General features: G+C 37.9%; 9 protein-coding genes and 1 non-coding gene across 10 annotated transcripts; 5 read left to right on the forward strand and 5 right to left on the reverse strand.

Moving 5' to 3' along the window:
• Positions 1-187: 187 nt before the first annotated feature.
• MRN1 (Mrn1p) lies at positions 188-2,038 on the reverse strand (the record flags this gene model as incomplete). Its single annotated transcript, XM_033913696.1, has 1 exon — positions 188-2,038. The coding sequence occupies one exon, from the start codon at positions 2,036-2,038 to the stop codon at positions 188-190; it is 1,851 nt and encodes a 616-aa protein (XP_033769587.1).
• A 1,314-nt stretch (positions 2,039-3,352) lies between these two features.
• RTC6 (mitochondrial 54S ribosomal protein bL36m) lies at positions 3,353-3,634 on the forward strand (the record flags this gene model as incomplete). The annotated part of the gene is made up of 1 exon (XM_033913697.1): positions 3,353-3,634. The coding sequence occupies one exon, from the start codon at positions 3,353-3,355 to the stop codon at positions 3,632-3,634; it is 282 nt and encodes a 93-aa protein (XP_033769588.1).
• A 118-nt stretch (positions 3,635-3,752) lies between these two features.
• Positions 3,753-6,794, reverse strand: RTT10 (tRNA (34-2'-O)-methyltransferase regulator RTT10; the record flags this gene model as incomplete). The annotated part of the gene is made up of 1 exon (XM_033913698.1): positions 3,753-6,794. The coding sequence occupies one exon, from the start codon at positions 6,792-6,794 to the stop codon at positions 3,753-3,755; it is 3,042 nt and encodes a 1,013-aa protein (XP_033769589.1).
• An 880-nt stretch (positions 6,795-7,674) lies between these two features.
• Positions 7,675-9,204, forward strand: CTI6 (Cti6p; the record flags this gene model as incomplete). Its single annotated transcript, XM_033913699.1, has 1 exon — positions 7,675-9,204. One exon carries the CDS (start codon positions 7,675-7,677, stop codon positions 9,202-9,204), a length of 1,530 nt encoding a protein of 509 aa, XP_033769590.1.
• A 307-nt stretch (positions 9,205-9,511) lies between these two features.
• Positions 9,512-11,914, forward strand: TCO89 (Tco89p; the record flags this gene model as incomplete). Its single annotated transcript, XM_033913700.1, has 1 exon — positions 9,512-11,914. One exon carries the CDS (start codon positions 9,512-9,514, stop codon positions 11,912-11,914), a length of 2,403 nt encoding a protein of 800 aa, XP_033769591.1.
• A 518-nt stretch (positions 11,915-12,432) lies between these two features.
• Positions 12,433-14,085, forward strand: PPQ1 (protein-serine/threonine phosphatase; the record flags this gene model as incomplete). The annotated part of the gene is made up of 1 exon (XM_033913701.1): positions 12,433-14,085. One exon carries the CDS (start codon positions 12,433-12,435, stop codon positions 14,083-14,085), a length of 1,653 nt encoding a protein of 550 aa, XP_033769592.1.
• Positions 14,086-14,436: 351 nt separating this feature from the next.
• On the reverse strand, positions 14,437-14,508 carry SPAR_Ptrna2E. Its single transcript has one exon. It is a non-coding gene; the product is annotated as a tRNA-Glu (tRNA).
• A 1,582-nt stretch (positions 14,509-16,090) lies between these two features.
• On the forward strand, positions 16,091-16,717 carry CBC2 (nuclear cap-binding protein subunit CBC2; the record flags this gene model as incomplete). Its single annotated transcript, XM_033913702.1, has 1 exon — positions 16,091-16,717. The coding sequence occupies one exon, from the start codon at positions 16,091-16,093 to the stop codon at positions 16,715-16,717; it is 627 nt and encodes a 208-aa protein (XP_033769593.1).
• A 215-nt stretch (positions 16,718-16,932) lies between these two features.
• CUP9 (Cup9p) lies at positions 16,933-17,823 on the reverse strand (the record flags this gene model as incomplete). Its single annotated transcript, XM_033913703.1, has 1 exon — positions 16,933-17,823. The coding sequence occupies one exon, from the start codon at positions 17,821-17,823 to the stop codon at positions 16,933-16,935; it is 891 nt and encodes a 296-aa protein (XP_033769594.1).
• A 2,075-nt stretch (positions 17,824-19,898) lies between these two features.
• TRE1 (Tre1p) lies at positions 19,899-22,250 on the reverse strand (the record flags this gene model as incomplete). Its single annotated transcript, XM_033913704.1, has 1 exon — positions 19,899-22,250. The coding sequence occupies one exon, from the start codon at positions 22,248-22,250 to the stop codon at positions 19,899-19,901; it is 2,352 nt and encodes a 783-aa protein (XP_033769595.1).
• Between the last annotated feature and the right edge of the window lie 156 nt (positions 22,251-22,406).

The following is a 22,406-nucleotide window of genomic DNA, read 5'->3' on the forward strand; positions in this document are numbered from 1 at the left end:
GATGATCTTGATCCAAACAGTGGGAGAATTGTAGTTTGTAGTAGCCAAGTGCTATATTTTTATATTTTTAGAAAGCCTTTTAATATAAACTGCGAATTGCTGCGTATATACAAGGATACACAAACACACACACACATACATACACGCCCTACACATATACGTACATATATACACACATATATATTGTCTAACGTGATTGGTGGGGGACGTTACCGCATCTATCTTTGCCAAAATTTATTTTGAGATCTTTGAAATAGGGGTTTGACTTAATCTTGTCTAAGGCTAAAATAGCATTACTGATGTTAGTATAATTGATGAAACAACAGTTCTTTTCAGGCAGGAAATTAATTTGTTCCACTTCCCCATACTGCTGAAAGATGTGTCTCAAATTGCTTTCAGTGAAGATACGTTCATCTCTTAGGGAATCACTGACGAAATCAATATTACCTACATAAACGTTTCTCGATGCGCCATTACTGACTGCCAAGGCAAGCGCATTAGGTAATGGGCCAGAATGTTTACCCCAGCCGACTTTACAACGTTTTTTCTGGACTGTGAATCCATACAAAGAACTCATTGCATAGAACTGTGCAGCAGCAGTAGGATCAATGAACGTGACAAAACAGACGTACCGATCGTTCAATAGTTTTATACTTTGTAATAAACCCCCACGAACGGCGTTACATATCTCTTCAATTTTAACATCCTTCGGCAAACTGCCCAGGTAAACGGTCCTGTTACCCAAGTTATTAGGACCACCCGCAGATGTAGCAATTGCTGCAGCGGCTGCTGATTGTTGTAACAAGGCATTGGATATGAATTCACGATCAGAGAACTCTATCATATGTTCCATACCAGGTTGCACACCTAGAAATTGAGCTGCGTTATGTTGTTGAGTCTTGGTAATAAATGCACATCTATCCTTTCCATAAAATATTCTTTTATTTTGATAGTATGGATTTCTTATTGGCAGATTTGTAACCACTTTTATAGCATTTAGAATAGATGCAAAGTGAATAAAAGCGATACATTTCTCTCTGATAATTTTTATACAGTCAATTTCGCCGTACTCTTCTAAATCAACCCTCAGTTGCTCTTCAGACAAATGTGATTCTTCGCCTTCAATTGACATGCGACCAATATATACATTTCTTGTGGCACCATCCGTAGAGATTCTAGCAGCCACAATAGGATCAATTCGAGTTGGTTTACCCCAACCAATCTTGATGTCTCTGTCACCGATGTTTAAGCGCTTTAAAATTGCATCCGAATGAAACAATAGTGCAGCACTTTCATCTACAAAGGAGATGAATGCACACATTTTTTCAGGTATAATTTTAACGTCTTCAACGACACCACTTCTTACATGATCCAATAACTCTTTAACACTTAGGTTTGGTGGCACATTACCCAAATAGACAGTTCTACTTGGGGCTGACGTAAAGTTCAAAGGATTGTTGGCTTGTGCATTTACCGGTAAAGGAGCATTTGCGTTTGTTACAGCGGTTGCAGTTGCCATAACAGTGGGAGACATGCCATCAGATAACACGTTTGAATTTTCATCTTCAAAAGGAGAGAATTCATTAGATGATCTTTCATATTCATAAAAATGATGGTTGTTCTGGACGACTTCGTTATCAATTCCGAAATTTTGTTCCTGTGAAAACCGTTGCTGTTGTGAATCGTTTCGCTGCTTCATCTGGAATTGTGTTGGTTGTTGTTGAATTCGTTGATAATCAAAAATCCCACCATTCTCATAAAAGAATGAATCATTAGGCTCGCGCGCGAAATCAGATGGTAGAATAGTAAAATTACCATTCATAGGGTAGGCAGCATCGCCAAAATTTTGAGGGCCAGTCATGAAAGTTTCTTGATAAGGACCAGAAGAATTGGACTGTTGATACATTGCAAAGTCATCGGAAGAAGGGAAAGGAGGGACCATGTTATTATTGATATTATTATTACTGTTATTATTGTTATTATTATTATTATTATTATTATTATTATTATTATTGTTATTACTATAAGAAACTACCATCTTTTAATGCAATTGAAGTGATATGTGATGGTAAAGAAAGGGAAATACAACGATAGTTCTTTATTTTTCTTTGGGAAATATCTGAATAGAAACGGCTTCAATGACCAGAATTGAAAAAATAAAATAGTACTAGTGGAGAAAAATATGATATTTATTTTTTTTTTTAAAAAAAAAGAGTGTCCTTGAGAATTGAAGTTGGAAACGGATATTAATTAGACAAAAAGAATGATGAAGAAAGATAAAGTGAAAAAGAAGAAGCTGGAATTGGACAGTTGAACCAATTAAGATGAAGTCTAATTGGTGAAGCAGAATAGGTGAGTCAGAAGACTTTAAAGGAGAAAAATATCAAACAACGGAAGAACGAAGAAAAATAGAAGAATACAATGTTCAAAAGAAATGAAGCGTATGTGTATCTTGAGGAAAGGTACAGAGACAATCGGTTCTAGAAATTCTGAAACGGAAAACGAAACGGAGTAAGGGAGCTTAAGGAGAGAATTCAGTGAGCAATGCGACTCTGTGAAACTGGTGTATAAGACTGGACAACAATGTTCTCGTAGATATAGCGCTGTGCTGTACTAACTTTGGTTTTTTTTCTTTCCACAAAAGACAAAGAAACTGACCAATTTTTTGCTGTGACGAAGGGATGGAGTATGGTTGCGGTTGTGACTGAATCTCTTTGTAGACCTTCGGACATCCACAAGATCCATTTTCTGGTAAAGTTGACTTCAAGATCGCGTTTTTTTCTCTCTTTTCTTTCTCTTCTCATAGCCAAAAACGTAGCACAAGGAAAAGAAAACCGGGTTACCACGTTGGTGCAGTCTCACTGTAAGAATATAAGAATGATTAGATATAAGCTACCACGTAGTTAAAAGTACAACATAATCCACCCTTATTCGGTGTACCATTGAATGACAAACTTTCCTTTTTCAAGCGTTCCTCTTTTGTCTTTGGAATTTGCCAATGAGAGGTGGAATGTCCATAGTGCAAAGGCACCCTAGAAGTGAAGATAAAGAAACAAGCATAAATCACGAACACTACAACCGTCTTGCCGACTGCGACCGGACGGTCTGGTAGAGGTCAGATTTTTTATGTACTATCTAAGCTATTTACCATCTGCATAATAAAACTATGAATTTTTTTTCTCTCATTCAAGCCGAAATTAAAAATTCTGTCTTCGCACGCATTCCAAACAGAAAGGGAATGAATAATGGCACTTTATTGGAGTTGCGATACAGCCTTCATCTGCTCGCATATAATCACTAAGACTCATACCATAATCTCTGAATTTTGCAGCAAACGAAAGGAATTCATAAAATGCTTTTACAAACTCTCCGCCTAACTATGCCAAGGGTGCTTTCGCACATAAAATCATCCCCAGCAACAATAACGAGAGCCTACACAGTTCCCAGCCTCTTAGCGGCTGCTGTTCCACAACCAGCTCTTGTCGCAGTTAACAGATCTTTGGTTTTTAGCAGAGGTTTCAAAGTCAGAACATCCGTGAAAAAGTTCTGCAGTGATTGTTACTTGGTGAGAAGAAAGGGAAGAGTATACATTTATTGCAAGTCAAATAAGAAACATAAACAGCGTCAAGGTTGAAAGACGGAAATATATTTATGTTCTATCTTCGGGTGTTTACGAAATATTCCCTTTTCTCTAAAATCTGTAAATAATACATATCTATAATATTCTTTATGTATATGTCAATATTTTTGTATCATTTTCTCCAAATTGATAAACCGACACCTCCAATCAGTAGCGTTTTCTCAGAATCAGCATCTTCATCATTAGATATGATATCCAATGACCCTGTGTCAGCCACAGTGGTACGCTTCTTATCCGCCAATGAAAGCTTGCCTGCGGTAATTTTCCAAGCGCGTATTACTTGATCAACCGATGTGGTAATGGCTTCTTTACCACCATTAACCAACATACCGGATGTTATTGTCGAAGAAGCAGCTGCAGCGACAAAATCACTTGTCTTTAACATTGCTGTATTTGCGTCATCTAATTTCAGGTTACTCAACGCTAAGCCATTATCATCACCACCAGTCAAAATTGTTGCTGAAGTTTTTGTTGCATCTACAACATAGTCTAAGGATTTGATACCAGACTGATGAACTTGTAACAGTGATACAGGTGCGGGAAGATTTGAAATAGTAGCGTTTAATCCGTTGTCTACCAAATCGCCAGAAGCCGGATCAACGGAAAATGGTACGTACTCCGTTATGTTATAAACCACTAAATACCCATCAGTTGGTGAAACGACAACAAGAAGTTGTTCTTTCAATGCAATAAATACGACGTTGAACAAGCAGCACGTCTTATAACGACCTTGCATAATCAGTTCAAACTTATTTTGATTTTCCTTATAATACCAAACCTTTATTGTTGAATCTGAATAAACAGTAACCAATAGGAAGTCACCAGACTGTGATACAAATTTGACATCAAAATCCATAATTCTTAGATCGGGGTTATTTGTGGATACAGGCAAAGTTTGTCGTATAGTCAGATATGGTCGCTTATTGTACTTATCGTTCAATTCCCACAAGAATAACTCCTCTCTAGCTGAAGAAGATATCATTAGTTTGTGATTGATAAATAGGCAACGTTGTAACCCAGACACATGTTTTCTCTGGGTCCAGAAATTCTGCACTTTCCCTGTCCTACTATTGAAATATCCCAGCTTGATTGTAGTATCTTCAGATGCGGTACAAAAAATATGACCATTCTTGAAATTGTCATTCATTTTGGTGCTAGAAGTCGGACAAATCGAAATGTCTCTAATTTCTCTTCCATGGATACCGTTTTCTAAAGTTTCAGGGACAATCGAGTTGTAAATTTTCCTAAGATGGAACCGGGATGCCTTGATATACATTAATATGTGGCCGTCGGTAATTTTACCGAAATTCCACAGACGATGAGAACCGCCACATACTTCACTAGCTAATTCATAACAGTTGGTTTCATTGTAAACGTAAAATAAGCTAGACTTGAACCCATAAGTAATATATTCACCCTTTGAATTGAAGAAGGCGCCCTCCAAAAAACCTTTCATCATCTTATTAGAATGCAAGACCTTGTAAGAAATTTGGCAGGGGCTCTCTTTTAGATTGTATTTCGTCAATTCAATAAAGACATAATAGCCATCTCTATTCGTTACGGAGAAGACAGCAGAATTGCCTTTACTTTCCACGAATTCAATCGAGGTGGTAGTGTCTCCGGGACTTAATCTTCTAATTATTAAAGGCTCTTCGTTATCATCAAGTAAGTTGTAGATTACTATCGTACTAAAACGTGAGCCGACCAAAATATGATTTTGAAAGAAGGTCAAACATGAGGAAGAAAAATTATCAGGTTTATTGAAGCAGTGTTTGGTTTTGATTTTTAGGTTTTGAAAACTTATTTCTAGACATAAAAACTTTTCGTGGGGGTTTGGAGATTGTAAAGTCAGCAAGAACAAATCATCATTGTATTCGGTCACGAGGCAGTTATTCGTCTTGGAAAGTTCATCTAAATGGAATTCTTCGGTCTGAAGTATGTCAGCCCCATCTTTACTAAATTTGATCAGGAGAATATCGCTCTTATTATTGGAAAAGACAGCGATATTTTGGGTTTGGATCCCATTTGTAATTGGATACGAGATGAATTTTTCATCGGTTAGCAATACTTTCCATTGTTTCGTAACGTCACTGAATTGCAGAATTTTACCAAGTGAAGTGATAGCCACTAAACCAAATGAAAACCATTGAAACCCCTTAATACTTTCATTTTTCTCGAAAACGACGCCACATTGTTCAGCGATATCTTCTAGGCTGAAAGATACTTCTTCGTCACCATGTCTTTTCAGTTGATGAAGATCAATCAGCTTCAATCTACCATCATTCCCGGAGGTCACGGCAATCATTTCGTCCTCTTTCACATCAACGCCCCATATACTCTTGATCAAATGTACTTCATAAACACTAGATATGGATAATTCGGTAATATTTTCCCCTAACTCGGAAATGTTCCATATACGGCACGTACAGTCTTCAGAAACACTTATTAATTTAGAATCATTATCAAAAAACATTAAATTCCAAATTCTTGCCGTATGGCTCCACCCGATAGACAATTGTTTGCCGGTTTGTAGATCCCATAACCTAATTGATCTATCGTCAGAACAACTGGCCACATACTTTCCGTTATTGCTTAAATTAACATAAAAGATAGAACCTTCATGACCCAATAAGTTGTGGATTTTTGTCTCCGAAAACAGGTCCCAAATGATAACGCCGCCCATTACGGTACCAGCGTTAACATATACCTTATGCGGGCCGAAAACTTTAATTATACCGGAATATAGAATAGATCTTTCTCCACCAAGTGATTTCCTCAAAAGTACTTCACAATTTAAATCACAAATCAGTACTTTGTTGTAGCATGTTAACAAATATATTTGTGAATTGTCAAAGCTGAATGTAGCGCCGGTAACCCAATCTGAGTTAATTCTTTCGAAATCCACTAAAGATTCTTTCTTTAAAATGTCTTCAAGTTTCACTATTGTTACTGATCTTGCACCATAGGCCAGAATTTTCCCTTCACTAGAAACGTTTATTCCATGGACTTTATTGTAGTGAAATAGCCTACATTTATTAACCAATGTATCTGAATGATAGTCATAGACATGGATGAAAGGCCCATAACCAGCTAGAACATAATTATTGTAAAATTTAGTACATAGTGCAGGGCCATAATGAGACACGTCCTTCATTTTAATCACTTATTCTTGTTCAATGTGCAAGTTCAATTAGCGAGAACAAAAAGCTAAGCCAAACGATGAGGTCCGCTAGCAAAAAGTTTTTCATGCTCATGTTTTTCTTTTTCTTTTTTCACTAAAATTTTTTTTCAACAGCGTCGTTTTTTGTGAGGCGCCGATCTGTATACTAGGACTGAATCTACCATTTAGACAGCAGTGTGAAAAATAAGCGGTGAAGAATTAGGGCGATAATATACAACTTAGTAAAACATGGATAGATTTAAATGATCTTGAGAAAATTATAACTATTGCTAGCTATGAAAAATGACGAGAAAATATAAAATTTTCCTAATCGATGTACAAATGCGACTACACCCAGTTGTTTTGAACATTGCATTAATCGTTAACACATGTTCGTCACTTAATTTTTTTATGTGGTTAAGTTCATCAACTTCTGCCATCTCTCCATAAACTTGATGATTAAAAGACTTCGGCGGTTATTTTTTTTTGGGCCCATATATAGGGGATTACCCTCTCATTTTGCGGAAATAGAACGGAGCATGTCGCAGACAGGCTTTAGCGTAATCAATTAGTTTTGAAAAATTTCTCCGCTATGGGTAAATTAGGTAAACCGCACAACACAATCAGCTGCATTTTCAGTTTTCAGTTTTCTATTGGTGGCTTTTCATTGCATGATCGAAAAATAGCGTTTTGTTAATTAGTTTTTTTCTTCTTTGTTCTTGTTGGTTTTTGTATATGAATTTTATGTAGTTGCATATTTACGAGGGGTACAAACTTCACATCTGAGACCATCAATACTGTATTTCCTTGGAAGTTTACTTTGCGTAACGTTATTAAAAGGTAATATAAACATATAGAAGGATAGAGAGAAATAATGGATTCGACAACAATGGTGCCTAAGCACTCTGTAATAGGCAATGAAGACACGGAGAAAGCAGATGCCATTGCCACTAGTCAACCGATAGATATTACATCAACATCAGCATCATCATCAACAACAACAACAGCGGTACTTGGAGATGGTGTACAGGAGGGGAGCGTAAAACATGAAGATGTTCCCACAGAAGATGGAGAAGCGGAGGGGGAAGAAGAGGAAGGTGAAACTCGCTGTATCTGTGGAGAGCTCGATACTCCGGATGACTCTGGATTTTTCATTCAGTGTGAGCAATGTAGTTCTTGGCAGCACGGCTATTGTGTAAGCATTACTCAAGACAACGCCCCTGATAAATATTGGTGTGAACAATGCAGACCAGAGCTCCACCAACTCTTCACCACAGACACTGGTGAAGCAAGGTCAATATATAAGCCTGTTCAAGAGAAAAGGAGACAATCAAGAAGGAGGGCACGAAATGCCGCTGCAAGTAAACCTCTTTCCGCCAATGAAGTGGAGAAAAGTCCCAAGAATACTAGCAATACCGATGATAATATCGACGATATCGGTGACGAAGAAGATGAGGTAGAAGATGAAGCTTCAGGTTTAGGCTTAGCGAAAGACGGTAATACAAGGTCAAGTAGAAGAAGGAGGAGGAATTCAGTGGACGATGCCTCTACCGATCAATACTCACTGGATGCTGGAGACAGCGATAAAAAGCTACTGGATAGAAAAAGGGCAACTTTCATGGCAAGAGAAGAAAAACAATATCAAAGAATGCTCGAAAAAGCTCTGAAAGAAAGCAGGAGAACATCGCATCAAGAAGACCCGGAAAGTTACGAAAACAATGGTAATATATTCGAAGGCGATACCGACGACCACAATGGCACAACTAGATTACAGACAGACGTTATGCTAACGGAAGGTAAACCGGACTCGATAACAAATATTGATTTGAAAGATAGCCTACGGCCATCTAAAGAGCAACCAATGGAAAAAACAAAAGATGTAGAAAAAGAAGCTAGCCAAGAAAAGGAATCTTCCATGAGTTCAGTGCAGGATACTGAGAAAACAGATGAACCTATCCCACCCCTAACCTCCATATCTTCTTCCGAAGATGACTCCAGGAAAGCTAGTTCAAGGGGTTCTAAGAGGGTTTCAAAACCAGCAAGAAAGAGCAATAGAACTCGTCGAAGTAATACAAGTTCAGATACCAACCAAGGTAGAAGAACCGCTGATATAGGCGCCGACAAACCAGTAAAGCCTAGATTACCTCCACAGAGGACCTCATTGAACGAAATGAGAAGAAGGGTGTCTGCTATTTTGGAATTCATCTCCAGGACTCAATGGGAATTGAGTGAAGACCAGTCTGATCGAGAAGAATTTGTACGATTCGTTGAAAACCAACACTTCGTAGAAAAAGTCGATACGATTTACAACGGTTATAAGGAAAGTTTATCAATGATGGACGATCTGACTAGAGAATTACTACTATGGGAGAAAAAATACTCAAATAATCCCAGTGCCATTTAATGAAACACAAAATACTGCGATATTTCAAACAAGAGTATAACTGTAATGCGTAGAAACAAACGCATGTGTACATATACATATACATATATGGATATAACTAGGACTAATTTAAAATGTTTTTACGAATATTGTTTGCACTCGCTCGGGTAACCGAAAAGAAAACTAGTTACGTATGATGTAACTCAATTTGGTTGGCACGATGATTAAGAAATCCAAACAGGTAATCGACTTGCACAATCTATCCATTCACGGAGTAGACAGAAATAGGTATTAAAGTGTATCATATCCTTGCTGAGAAACTGCAGATATGGTTCATCGAGGAAGGACTTTGAAATCAGACACTGATATAACGTCTCTTAATGCACCAACAGTATCACACCAGTCAAAGCCTTTTAGGCAGTTTTCGACTAGGTCAAGAGCAAAGAGTAATGCAAGCTTCAAAGGTTTACGCAGAGTTTTAACACATGACGGCACGCTGGATAGTGATTATTTCAATAAACATAGCATTTCTCAGAAATGCAAGAGTTCTGATGCACTTTTCAGAAAGCGGACGATTAGTGGGTTGAATATGACGGCTTTAACAAGAGTGCGGTCCAATCAAGGAAAAAGATCAGCATCTTTTCATAGTCCGGTGCATAATACACTACTCAGTCCAAAGAACAGCAGTCACTCTAATTCCGGAAGCGCTGGTTTCGGCTTAAAACCACGAAGAAGTAAAAGCACACAGTCTGTTCTGAGTCTTCGAGATGCGCAGGAATCTAACAAGAGCGAATCTACTACTGATGAAGAGGTGGAATGTTTTTCAGAAGACAATAATGAAAATGGAAAGGTGAATAATGATAAAATCACAGCCGAGCATATTGTGCCTGTAGAAAAAAAAATTGTGGAGCATGTAATTCAAAATAAACTACAATCCCCAGATCCGATAAATGAACAAGAAGAAGATAAATCTTTTAATGGTGAAAAGGAAAACCATAGAGCTGTATCTCTACCATTACCTCATTTATCCTCCGATATCTATTTTGGAGGATCAGCCCGGTCTATGGAATGTCAGAATAATGGAGAAGCATCGTCAAGCTCAACTGAGACAAAACTGAATGAAAAAAGTATTATCAATGAAGAGGAACAATCAAACTCGACGAAGGAAGCTCACATTGATGCCATATCCAACAATTCTAAAAATCTGAAGGCCTCTTCTATGAAAGCAGGTGATCATACCTCACAAGTGCCATATAATAAAGAAAAAAAAATTCTTGACATTGGTAACACTTTATCTGCACATAAGAGTAATCGAAAACCAAGCAATTCAAATGAACAATTTGATCAGGAAGATCACATTGATGCCCCTAGGAGTAATTCATCAAGAAAAAGCGATTCAAGCTTTATGTCCCTTAGAAGGCAAAGTTCCAAACAACGCAAATTATTAAACGAGGAAGAAGATTTCATTAAGCCTGGCAATATATCTTCCGGTGATGCTAAAGATATTGAAGGACATAGTTTGCTCGAAAATTATGCACCTGATATGATTCTTTCCCAGTCAACTGGAGTTGAACGTAGATTTGAAAATTCATCATCCATTCAAAATTCACTTAGGAATGACATTCGTGAGTCAGGTGAGCATATAAATTCAGGTGATACTTTCGATGAAGTGGATGATGGCAAATTACGTAAGAGCACGAAAAATGTCAGGCGATCTCAACTTGGTCAAAATATACCGAACTCTCAGTCTAGCTTCCCCGCTGCTACTAATGTCAGTAGCAAAGATAATACTGTACCTCAGCATAACTTTTCCACCTCCATATCGAGCTTAACAAATAATCTGAGGAGGGCAGCCCCTGAAAGCTTCCATGGTTCATCAAGAATGAATAGTATCTTTCATAAGAAAGGTAACCAGAATTTACTCCTAAGATCTAACGATGCTAGCAAAAATTCAGCAGTCGCGACGTCGCCATTGTCCAACGAATATTCCACATCCGGTACGAACGTCAGTGGTGATACTAACAGACGATCCAATGGAGGTGCCAAATTTAATAGTTTCGCACAGTTCCTTAAATCAGATGGGATTGATGCAGAATCAAGAACACAAAGAAAATTATGGCTGCAGAGAGAAAATTCTATTATGGATTTAAGTTCACAGAACGACGGCAGTGACTCTATCTTTATGGCAGGAAATATTGATGCGAAAAGGGAATTTGAAAGAATTTCCCATGAATACTCTAATGTGAAAAGATTTTACAACCCATTGGATGAAGCATTGTTGAGGGTAGAGCCTACAATAACGGGGAACGCAAATAACATCAGGAAAAAAAGCCATAACGATGGTCAGTCAATCGCACATTCCAATGATACAACAGATCACAAGGATGAGGAGGATTTGCTCTTTAATAATTACGACAAAAAATTTGATGATCTTTATCCACATCTTGCAAGTGCGAAAATTCAAGCAGTGTTGTCCGGTATATGGAAAAACGAAAGTTACTTATTCAATAAGGATGTTAATCCAATTAACAAGAATAGGACGTCGAGTACAAGCCACAGCATAAGCCACACTGCTTCGCAGAATACACGTAACTTGTTAAGGGGGCCTATGGGTTCCAGCACCACTTTGCATCACCAACGCGTCATCAACTCTCTGCAGCCGACCACGAGGGCAGTGAATCGCAGGATGGAAAATGTGGGCTACATGCATACACAGCCACAACAAAGGTAAAATAACACCTGCCACGAAACATGGTTTAAAAGAACAGTCAATTCATTATCCACAGTCTGTAGGGAACGAATATGCTGGTGACACTTAACGAACATACGCTGTTTAATACAACGTAAAAGGACATCTATATATGGCTTGTACTTCTATACGACCTTACGAGGCGTATTTGTATAACCCGGTTCTACGTATCAAAAGATAAATTATTTGAACAAAAAGAAAGAAAAACGTTGAATGCAACCACCGCAAATTTAGCGATTTCGCTGGATTCCATATCTATTAAAGACCGGGATTACTAAATATACCTTAAACGTTTCTGTTCTTTTAACAAAATTTTTGGTAAGCATTCCTCACGGAGTATAAATTCAATCGGTCAGAATAACTACATTCAAATTAATCTTGTTTTGACAAGTCTCTGACGTTTCATTTACAAGCTTGCCTTTACAAAAACCCTACTTTACTATTTTAGTCCATTTTCCTTTCAAGTTAGATATTGTTTCCCCTTCACTTATATTCTATTTATGAGAAGAAGCCCGTCCAGATCAAATAATAATTTTGCAGTACCGAATTGCTCAACTAATTCAAACTCTAGTCAGCAACAATTAACTACACCTTCAGATGATCTCAACAGTAACGAACCTAATGACCCAGATGATAGTAGGTCTCTACCTACTATCAAGAAATTCAATAATAAACATTCTATAAACAATTACAATAACAATTTAGCATCAGCCGCGAAGAACAACAACAATAAACGAACTAGCAATGATAATTTGCTCATTCCCGGTGAGAATGCCCACAAACAGAAGATATACACTAAGGATGAAAACTTGAAGAGCTTGTACCTAGATATCGATGTTTCTGTCGCCAAAGCCCTAACTTCATCAACAACTGCACCGAAACTGATCAATACCGCAAGAACTTCATCCACCACCACTGCCACCACTTCAAATAATATCCTGACATCGCCCTCTTATCGTGAATCAAATTATTCTTCCCCATCCTCATATTCTTTTTCCTCGTACTACTCATCTGCTACATCTGCTTCTTCGTCAACGTCCTCATTTTTGAAATCAGCTGGGTTGTCATCTAGAGTTAAGTCTCCTTCATCTTCTGTTAAAGTAGGTTCTTTTGGTGTGCCTTCGTCCCCAACATCTGGGTTACCAAATCCCAAAAGTAGCGAGAAGCCTATATTTTTGAGACGGTATTCCCATGATACCTCTTCAAATGAAGGACTTGATATCGACGTTGCCATTGAAAAACTACTACAAGTTGGTGAATCGAGAGAAATTACAAAGACTTCCAAGAAAAAGAGCTTTCCATTCCATTCTTGGGAAATACAACTCATTTGTTACCATGCAAGAGAAATTTTTTTGAATCAGCCTACTCTATTAAGGTTACAAGCGCCTATCAAAATTGTTGGTGATGTTCATGGGCAATTTAATGACCTATTGAGAATTTTGAAGTTATCTGGCGTTCCATCTGATACTAATTATTTGTTCTTGGGTGATTATGTGGACCGTGGCAAGAACTCATTGGAAACGATACTACTGTTATTATGCTACAAGATAAAGTACAGAGATAACTTCTTTATGTTGAGGGGCAACCACGAATCTGCCAACGTCACCAAGATGTACGGGTTCTACGATGAATGCAAAAGGCGATTGAGTTCAAAAGTATGGAAAATGTTTGTTGACGTATTTAACACTCTGCCTTTAGCAGCAATTATTCAAGACAAGATCTTTTGCGTTCATGGAGGTATATCGCCTGATTTGCATGATATGAAACAGATCGAAAAAGTTGCAAGACCAACAGATATTCCTGAAAGCGGATTGGTTACCGATTTGCTGTGGAGTGATCCAGACCCTCAGATTACCGATTGGTCAGAAAATGACCGTGGTGTTTCATACACTTTTTCTAAAAGGAATGTCCTTGATTTTTGTGCTAAGTTTAAATTCGATTTAATACTTAGGGGTCATATGGTCGTGGAAGATGGTTATGAGTTTTTTGCCAGGAAAAAGTTCGTCACAATTTTTTCAGCGCCAAATTATTGTGGAGAATTTCAGAATTGGGGGGCAGTAATGAGTGTTACGACGGGTATGATGTGTAGCTTTGAACTGTTAAAGCCGCGTGCACTGAAAAACAAAAAAAAATTATCCAAAACTAAAGCGTAGACGTTGCTAGGATTAGTTTTGCTTAGAAAGTGCATTCATTTTCAAGCCTCTTATCCTTCATTTTGGAAATTTGTCCTATGTTTAGTATACTTCCATTTTTTTATTTCAATTTAGTTAACATTATTCAGCAGTTATTTTTTTCCCATCTTCATGGTCTCGTTTTATGTCTTTTATCAATATAGTTTTTTATGTTCATAAGTCCTTTGTCGACATTTATTTCCTTTAATATGCGATCATATTATTTCTCTTTATTCATTGCTGAATTGAATGACAATTATAATCTTGAATTTTCAAGTATTCGTATTGTGAACAAGTAAGATCTCGTACCGAATTGAAAAAGAAAAAAAGAAACTCCGATACGGGGAGTCGAACCCCGGTCTCCACGGTGAAAGCGTGATGTGATAGCCGTTACACTATATCGGATTATACCTTAATGAAGGTGTTGTATCTTAAAATGAGATACATCAGAATTACTAGATTTACCCAACCTAGACATAAAACATGTATGAAACTGTTGGAATGAAATTCTAATATCATCTATTTAATATTATATTATAATATGCGGTGCAAGAGGATGGCATAAAGATTGAGAAACAGTCATCCAATCTAATGGAAGCTGAAATGCAAGGATTGATAATGTAATAGGATAATGAATGACAACATATAAAAGGAAAGAAGATAAGGTAATAACACTATGTAGAACTACCGATTCCCTTTTGTGGATTCCTATATCCTCGAGGAGAACTTCTAGTATATTTGTATATCTAATGTTACAGCCTTTAGTAACAATGGAATCCCAACAATGATCCAATCATTCACCTAATTTTCAATGTTAACGCATGACGTGATATGAGTTCGAACAAATAATATATACTTCAGTTTCCAAGACTGGGAAAGTTGAAGGAGAAGGTACATTAGTAAACTTTTGTTTACGCTTTATACTATTGAGATATTGGCAACCTAAGCATCAAAAATATTCCACAACTCTTCCTTTCTTCAAGGTTGAAGACATATGTTAGAGAATTGATTAACTATCAACTTTTTGTTCCTACTATCACAAACCAACATTGCATTGTATTGGTGCACAAGTTAATTACAGAACAGTCAGTGGCTTAACAATTTGATAATATGATTCATGTTTCTTCAATATTACCACTCATTATGTTAAACTATAACATAGATTCGAAATCGGTAGGATACGTGCTGTAATCGAATTTAATGGAAGCTTAAAGGCCGGAGAATGATAATGCAATGGCAAGGTTGAATGGAAACGAATAAAAACAAAGGATGAAAAAATAACTAATAGCCGCAGTGTTGATTTCCTTTTAGAAAAATCTAAAATCCCAAGGAAGACCTCTAGTGTACTCAGTACACTTGATATTATTGTCCTTTTCAAAACGGCTCCACCAAAAAATGTCTGAAGATTTTATCATACTTCGACTTATGACATTTTATTCGTACTATACGTAATAGTATTTCGCTCTTCGATATTATAAGGAGGCGCATGGGATTCGTCAATGCTTATTCTGGCAGGATTTGCATAATGAAATATTGCGACGACCTGCTCCCGCTCATGGGAAAATATGGATAATTTGTCATGCCATTGTTAAGCTTCGCCAGTAAAAATATCTGAGATAATGTCTATTTAAAGTTTCAGTTATTCGCAGTTTTCGCTGCACAGTTTTCTTAAAGAAGATTGATACATATGCTACTCATTTCCTATGTCTAAACTTTTGAGAAAATATCACACCTTCTGTATCCAATAAGTATATTATTAATAGGTCTTCAATTAATGCAGATAGTATAAACAGCCGCTAGCAAGTGCTAGTCAAAGCATTACCCGTTTTTGGCGCTTTTGTGTTTTTTTCAAGAAAAATGTTATGTATGAACCATGGAACATGAGTTCATATGGAGGAAGTGTTACAAATAGCTTGCACAGTCTGGCAGGGAATAATATTGAACAAAAGTTGCATCCATTAATATATCAAAGAGGAAAGGAACAAAAATGTCCTTGGAGGAATTTGACGAAGTTAAATATGATCATTCAACTAAACGTCTAGATACACCATCAAGATACTTGCTGCGCAAGGCCAGAAGGAACCCTAATGGGTTGCAAGAACTGCGTGAGTCGATGAAATCATCCACCATTTACGTAGGAAATCTTTCATTTTATACATCAGAAGAACAAATCTACGAATTATTCAGTAAATGTGGTACGATAAAAAGAATAATTATGGGCTTGGACCGTTTTAAGTTCACGCCATGTGGCTTCTGCTTTATTATATATAGTTGTCCAGATGAAGCATTGAATGCCCTGAAATATTTGTCCGATACGAAGTTAGACGAAAAGACAATCACAATTGATCTGGATCCTGGTTTCGAAGATGGAAGACAGTTTGGTCGCGGTAAAAGTGGTGGTCAAGTCAGCGATGAATTGAGGTTTGATTTTGATGCTTCCAGAGGTGGCTTTGCCATTCCGTTTGCAGAACGTGTTGGTGTACCACATTCCAGATTTGATAACACTAGTTCACAATCAAATACGAATAATTACATTCCTCCTCCCGATGCTATGGGTACTTTCAGACCAGGTTTCGATGAAGAAAGAGAAGATGATAACTACATACCTCAGTAGAATCAATCAATCTTCGTTTGAGAAAGGTTCTACGCACATGTATACGTATATTATTTTAAGAGCTTGCATAATGCTGTTGTGTAAAAATAAAATCACTTGTAACGATGATATACGTAACACGTTCAATGATATGAAAATACTATATATAGTAACGATAAATGTAAATGGTAATAGATATAATTATATGAATATTTAAGTAATGCATCGATGAGTGATCAATTCATATCGGGGTTGGATAGCTTTTTCAATTCTTCCAGCCTATCAATCAGTTTTTTACGCCGTGTAACGGGAGCATGGGCAAATCTCTTCGATAATTCATAATCAGTGGAACAGGTTGATGTAGCATCGTACATAGTATTATTTGTGGCAGATAATGTGTTGTGATATGCTGAAACATTTTGTGCTCGTTCCACTGTGGTATTATTCGCGTTGTCATTAGGAATTGAGTTTACTAGGGTATAATAATCACTGAATATTTTCCGTCTTCTCACATTTATGAACCAATTAGAGAGTTGAATCTTAGTCAGCCCGGTTTTGATTAACAACTCCCTCTTTTCTTGTTGTGTTGGGTAGGGATTGTTTAAATGGTTTAGTAACCAGGTATTCAGGATCTGCACTGTTTCCTTTGGTAGGTTAGACCTCCTGCCAGAATTTTGCTTCCTCCTTGATTTAGATTCTACGAAGTCTGAAATCGGCCTCTTGGATTGTGTCCCCGCATCCTTTTCTTTATTAATTATTTCACAGATTGGAGCGGATTTATAGCAAGGCTTTGTATCATCTGACACCGATTCTGATTTCTTCATACTACCATGTTGAAATTGTGTATTCATAGTACTAGTACTTGTTTTAGCTGTTGCAGTAGTAGTAGTACCAGAATTGAGTACAGGATACGTAATCGGATGCTGAGGGAGTAACACAGGCGCAGAGTAGTTTTGTTCTTCGGTACTGGACCGCAGCTTATCATGTGAGAATTCTGTGTTTGAAAATGCCAACTCGGGCATACTCCGTTTTTCTATGGAGTTAAATAGAACTTGGATAGGGGGTAGACTGACTTGATTGTCAACACTGTTACTGTTCCTGTTTTGTATTTCACAATTATAATTCATATTGGGATGCAACTAAATCTCTAGTTTGTTAGCATAAAAGTGGGGGCTCGGCAAGAAGCGATCAGTAGCACTGGATGGGCGTGATATCGTTTAAGAATAAGGGTAGGATAATTAAGTAAAAAATTGTGTTAATAAATACCTTGAACAATTTATCATAATCTTAACAATCAACAGAAACAGAAGACATTCAGAAACAAGAAAACGCCGGGCGCGACAAGAATAGTCATAAAAAATTTATTATTAATATATACTCCTGTAGGAAAACAAAGGACAAAAAATTAATTACCTGAAGAAAAAACAAATTACAACTTGATGTACATGAATAAATTAAGGTTCAACAAAAGAGCAAAGCTCAGAGACGTAAAATGACAGAATGACCCATTCCAGCAGAATGAAGTCTGAATCCGAAGAAAGAAGTAAATACGCGCGTGAGCGGATAAGGTTTTCTTATCTAGCCAATCACAAAAATCAACAGTAGTAATTCACGTGGGACTTTTTTGTGTCTCATGGAATTGCCCTTTACGTACAGTCTTCGCTCATTATCAGGACGGTTTGACAGAAAACTGAGCGAGATCAAAAATATACCTCTACCGCTCGTGAGTGCCCAGAAAGTCCCGTGAACAACACAACGTCCCGAAAGTGACAGTTTTTCTTTTGTCGCTTTACTTTTTTGAGCCTTAGAGGGCTGTGGCTCCTCTGCGTATGGGTAACAGTAGGGCTCTTTCTTCGGGCAACGCCGACCCTGGGTGCATTTGCCAGTGTGAGGAAGCACGCTGCCCTCCTTGTTTTCAGTGTGGACTAGATCAAGCCCGCTGAAGACTACGAAACACGCACAAAACATTTAGGTACTACATAGGCCAGCAGCAGAAAAGCGGTCGGTATGCTCCTTTTCTCCGTTGCCGTTAACGGTCAAATTATCTAAGACACATAACGGAAAAAGCATATGTAAAATAGTCACGCACATTTGTCCGGCATCTTCTGTAGTTACCTTGCAGGACAGGATAAGGTTTGGAGGCATGGTACTTCATCCATATTTGCTCACTATGAAGTTGCTCACTTTCTCGCGAGTGCATTCCTTCATCAACTTACTAACGCATTGGCTTGGCGCTTAAAGCAGTAATGAAACGTGTTTTTTCAGGGGCCCGCCAATATTGCTATTGTGTCGCTCTCCAACAGGTTGTTTACAGAGTTCTTTTTTGATAGCTCCCTCTTTCCCTTCCTCTACCGTTTGAAATGACTAAAAGGCGTTGGCTCGGTTTTCTTTGATGCTGGTGTAATCTCAAGTCATATAAGGTCAAGGTTGCTTTGACGATCTGGCAGTCACGAGTCAAATGTTACGAGTCAAAGGTTACGAGTCAAAATACGAGCCTAAGCATCTCTCTGTGGAAAAAAAAATATGGCCAGCTCTATAAAATAAAACTACTTATAAAATTAGATAGAGGCTGGCTTATATTAAGGAAAGTACTGTGATTTATTTTATTTACCTTCGAGGTCCCCGTCAACAGGCAAAAGAAGTGCTTCTTGCACGTGTTCCTGGCCTTTTCTCTTTCTTTTTGAAACGTAAAAAAACATAGAACGTCTTGGCGCTAATTTTAAACTGCCTTTAAAAACACACGTGGTACACATTTTGATTCCAGGCTGATCGAACTATCCTGCCCTTTCTTCCATAGTAAATAATTTCCCATTTGGCCTTCTCTTGGCACTTCACCTACTAAACAACCTCTTAGGTTATTTAGGGGGTAGAAGTGTGGAGAAAGCAATAAAAAAAGAAAATTGTGGGAATTCTTCTAATATGACTATGTTGACGCTTATGTATATGACTATGACACCTTATTCTATCCTTTTGTCTAGGAAGCTCTGCCGATAAAAAAAATACCCCGCGGAGATGTCTTGACTGGCGAACAAAAATGTCTCGCGCAGGCAAAAACCAACTTCAAATGCACGGACTCCAAATTTAAATTTAACCATATTTAGTCCTCCTATACAAGAAACCTACAAAGCGTAAGAATACATAGTATGCGTACTGTAGGTGCTTGTCTGCATAAATCGATATATAAATTTTTTCCAACTCTTGATTAGAATTCGTTCGTATTTATTCCATGAAGGTTTTTATTTTCAAGAAAATAGCGTGCCGAATTTTGTAAAATTGTGCCCAGTGTGTTAACTTGAGCCTGCACAGAACTCCAGTCCTTAGTTGCAATAGAGTCCCTTATTTCAGGGAAAGTCCATGAACGAAGTGGATCGCCTTTGTCGAGCCGGAGTTTTGGCCCGAAAATAACGTTCTTGTAAAATGCCCTATCCAATAATCCTTCCTCCAAACATTGGGCAACACCAATTTGAGAAAGTAGGTAGTTCCATGACCAGCGGTTAATGGCAATGATGGTGGGCTCTATATATGTGCCGGCTCCATACATAAGATCGGTCCATTCGCTTTTCCATTTTTCGAACTGCAATTTAGTGTTTTTCCATAATGTCGTACCTGAAAAGACTTCCTCAAAGTTTACAGTATTGGAACATTCTTTCTGGAGTTCTTTTAAGGTGCTTGAAAGAAAATCTACGTAATTCGATATACTGAACGGGATGAATGGATCATCAATAAGTTCAAGTGATTTTTCGACAAGATATAACATTACATCAGAAAGTATCTCTCCCTTCTTCTTGTCTCTTAGTATATCTTTGAGGACATCGAATTTGTCTTCTACTGTGTCGATCGGATATTCTCTATTCATAACCCTTGGGGATGAAATGATTGCAACTGGGATCCCTTGCGCTAGATACGGTGTCCAGTCACCAAACTGGTGAACGTTATCCACTTTAACGTTAAATTTACGGCTCGTCGTATTCTTTTGAAAAAGATCTGCTAGTAGCGGATGACATTGTATATCTAAATCGTTACTGTCATCCCATATACCAATCTGACCGACATCAATCATGGCGTATACTTCACTTTTCAATGCCGCTCTTCTCTTTTCCATCAACTCTGTGGCTCCTGCTTCATTAAATTCGGAGCCTCCAAAGGAGATGAAATATATGTTTCTTAAAGGCTTCCAGTCAAATTTGTAAACCATTTCTTGATATAGTTGGATCAGAGATAATAAGATAACAGTACCGAAAGAAGGATACGTAGCGCCATAGCTAACAGAGTTCCTTGGTGCAGCAATAACAATTGCCCTGCCTGCTTGTTCCGATCCTTCAATTTTACCAACTATATCGTGAACCGGGTGGCGTTCCCTAATTGCTGTTTGCACTAGTAGGTCAAGTCGACAATCGTTAAGCGAACCGCTAAATAAATTATTAGAAAACTTCACGCCGGTATCAGATAATGTAGCTAGTATTTTTTCCCCTTGGTTGGTAGATATCGGTATGGATGGAATTTTGGGCAAGTACTTGGCTTCGGAAGCATCGATAGGGTCTCTTATGGATCCTTCCCACTCAGGTGTAAGTGCATCACCAGTACCGTATTGTGGCAACGCAACTGATTTCATTTGTACCACATTTTTGTTGTCTTCATGAGGCTCGGAAATAAAGATAACCGCTTTGGCACCATATTCTTGAGCAGTCAACATTTGCTGGAAAACATAATCTCCATAATGTACTAGTAAAATAAAGTCACCGTCTAAAAGTCCTTGATCTTGCAAAGAAGCCATATCGTCCAACGATGCTTTATTGGCATAAATCACCGCTGTGTTTCTTAAGTGACCATTGTGACTCATTGGGTTAAAATTTTCTTCATTTAATGGAATATCAAACCCCTCTGTATCATCCTTTGGATATACATGTAATGAAGCATTTCCTGGGTAATTCGAATACGCCATGAACTCCTCTTCCCCAGCTAGCCTTATACCATTTTTGTCGAAGGACTCCTTAATATAATGCCGAATGGCAACGTCTCCACTTGTTCCTGACATGTGGGGCATACTGCTGATATATTCTAAATCTCTTTCTATCTTTGAAAGGTCTATCGATTTCCTAGCATATTGTAAAAGGAGGTCGTGGTCAGAGAATGAGCCATTCGAACCTCGAGCTTTTCCATTGGGTAGTCTATCACTCGCAATAATTAAAGCTGCAATGATGGACATCATCACAATATAAAATATTCTCCTCATTACCATAACATTACCTATTTTACTCAAGAACAAATCAAATTTTTCAGAGACCAGGGAAATCATTTGCGCTAGTGGATCCACAACATTCTCCTTGACTGGTATCACCACGTTATTTTCAAAACACATTCTAAACCGTTGGACTTTCTCACTAAAGGCTTCTGGGGCTTGCGGTTCTTCCATCCTCATCTCTTCCACATACAGTGGGGGTTCTGATGGCATTCCCATATTCGGCTCAAGTTCCTGCGCGTTTAGATCATATTGTGAGTTACTAGTTGGTCCTTCAATATTCGGAACGGCAGTGTAGCCCCTAGTATTTACCATCTCCTTTGTATAGGCATATATGAGCTTGCTCTGTTAAGCACAACATACACTAAAAATAACAGCTTGAGAAAATTTCAGGGCCTATGCATAAAATAATCTCATCCTGCTTCGTTTTATGTTTTTCACTGCAGCCCGAGCGCTGTCGAGCAAGAGAAT

The sequence above is a fragment of the Saccharomyces paradoxus genome, chromosome XVI (genome assembly GCF_002079055.1).
Source record: "Saccharomyces paradoxus chromosome XVI, complete sequence".
Classification (NCBI taxonomy): Eukaryota; Fungi; Ascomycota; class Saccharomycetes; order Saccharomycetales; family Saccharomycetaceae; genus Saccharomyces; species Saccharomyces paradoxus.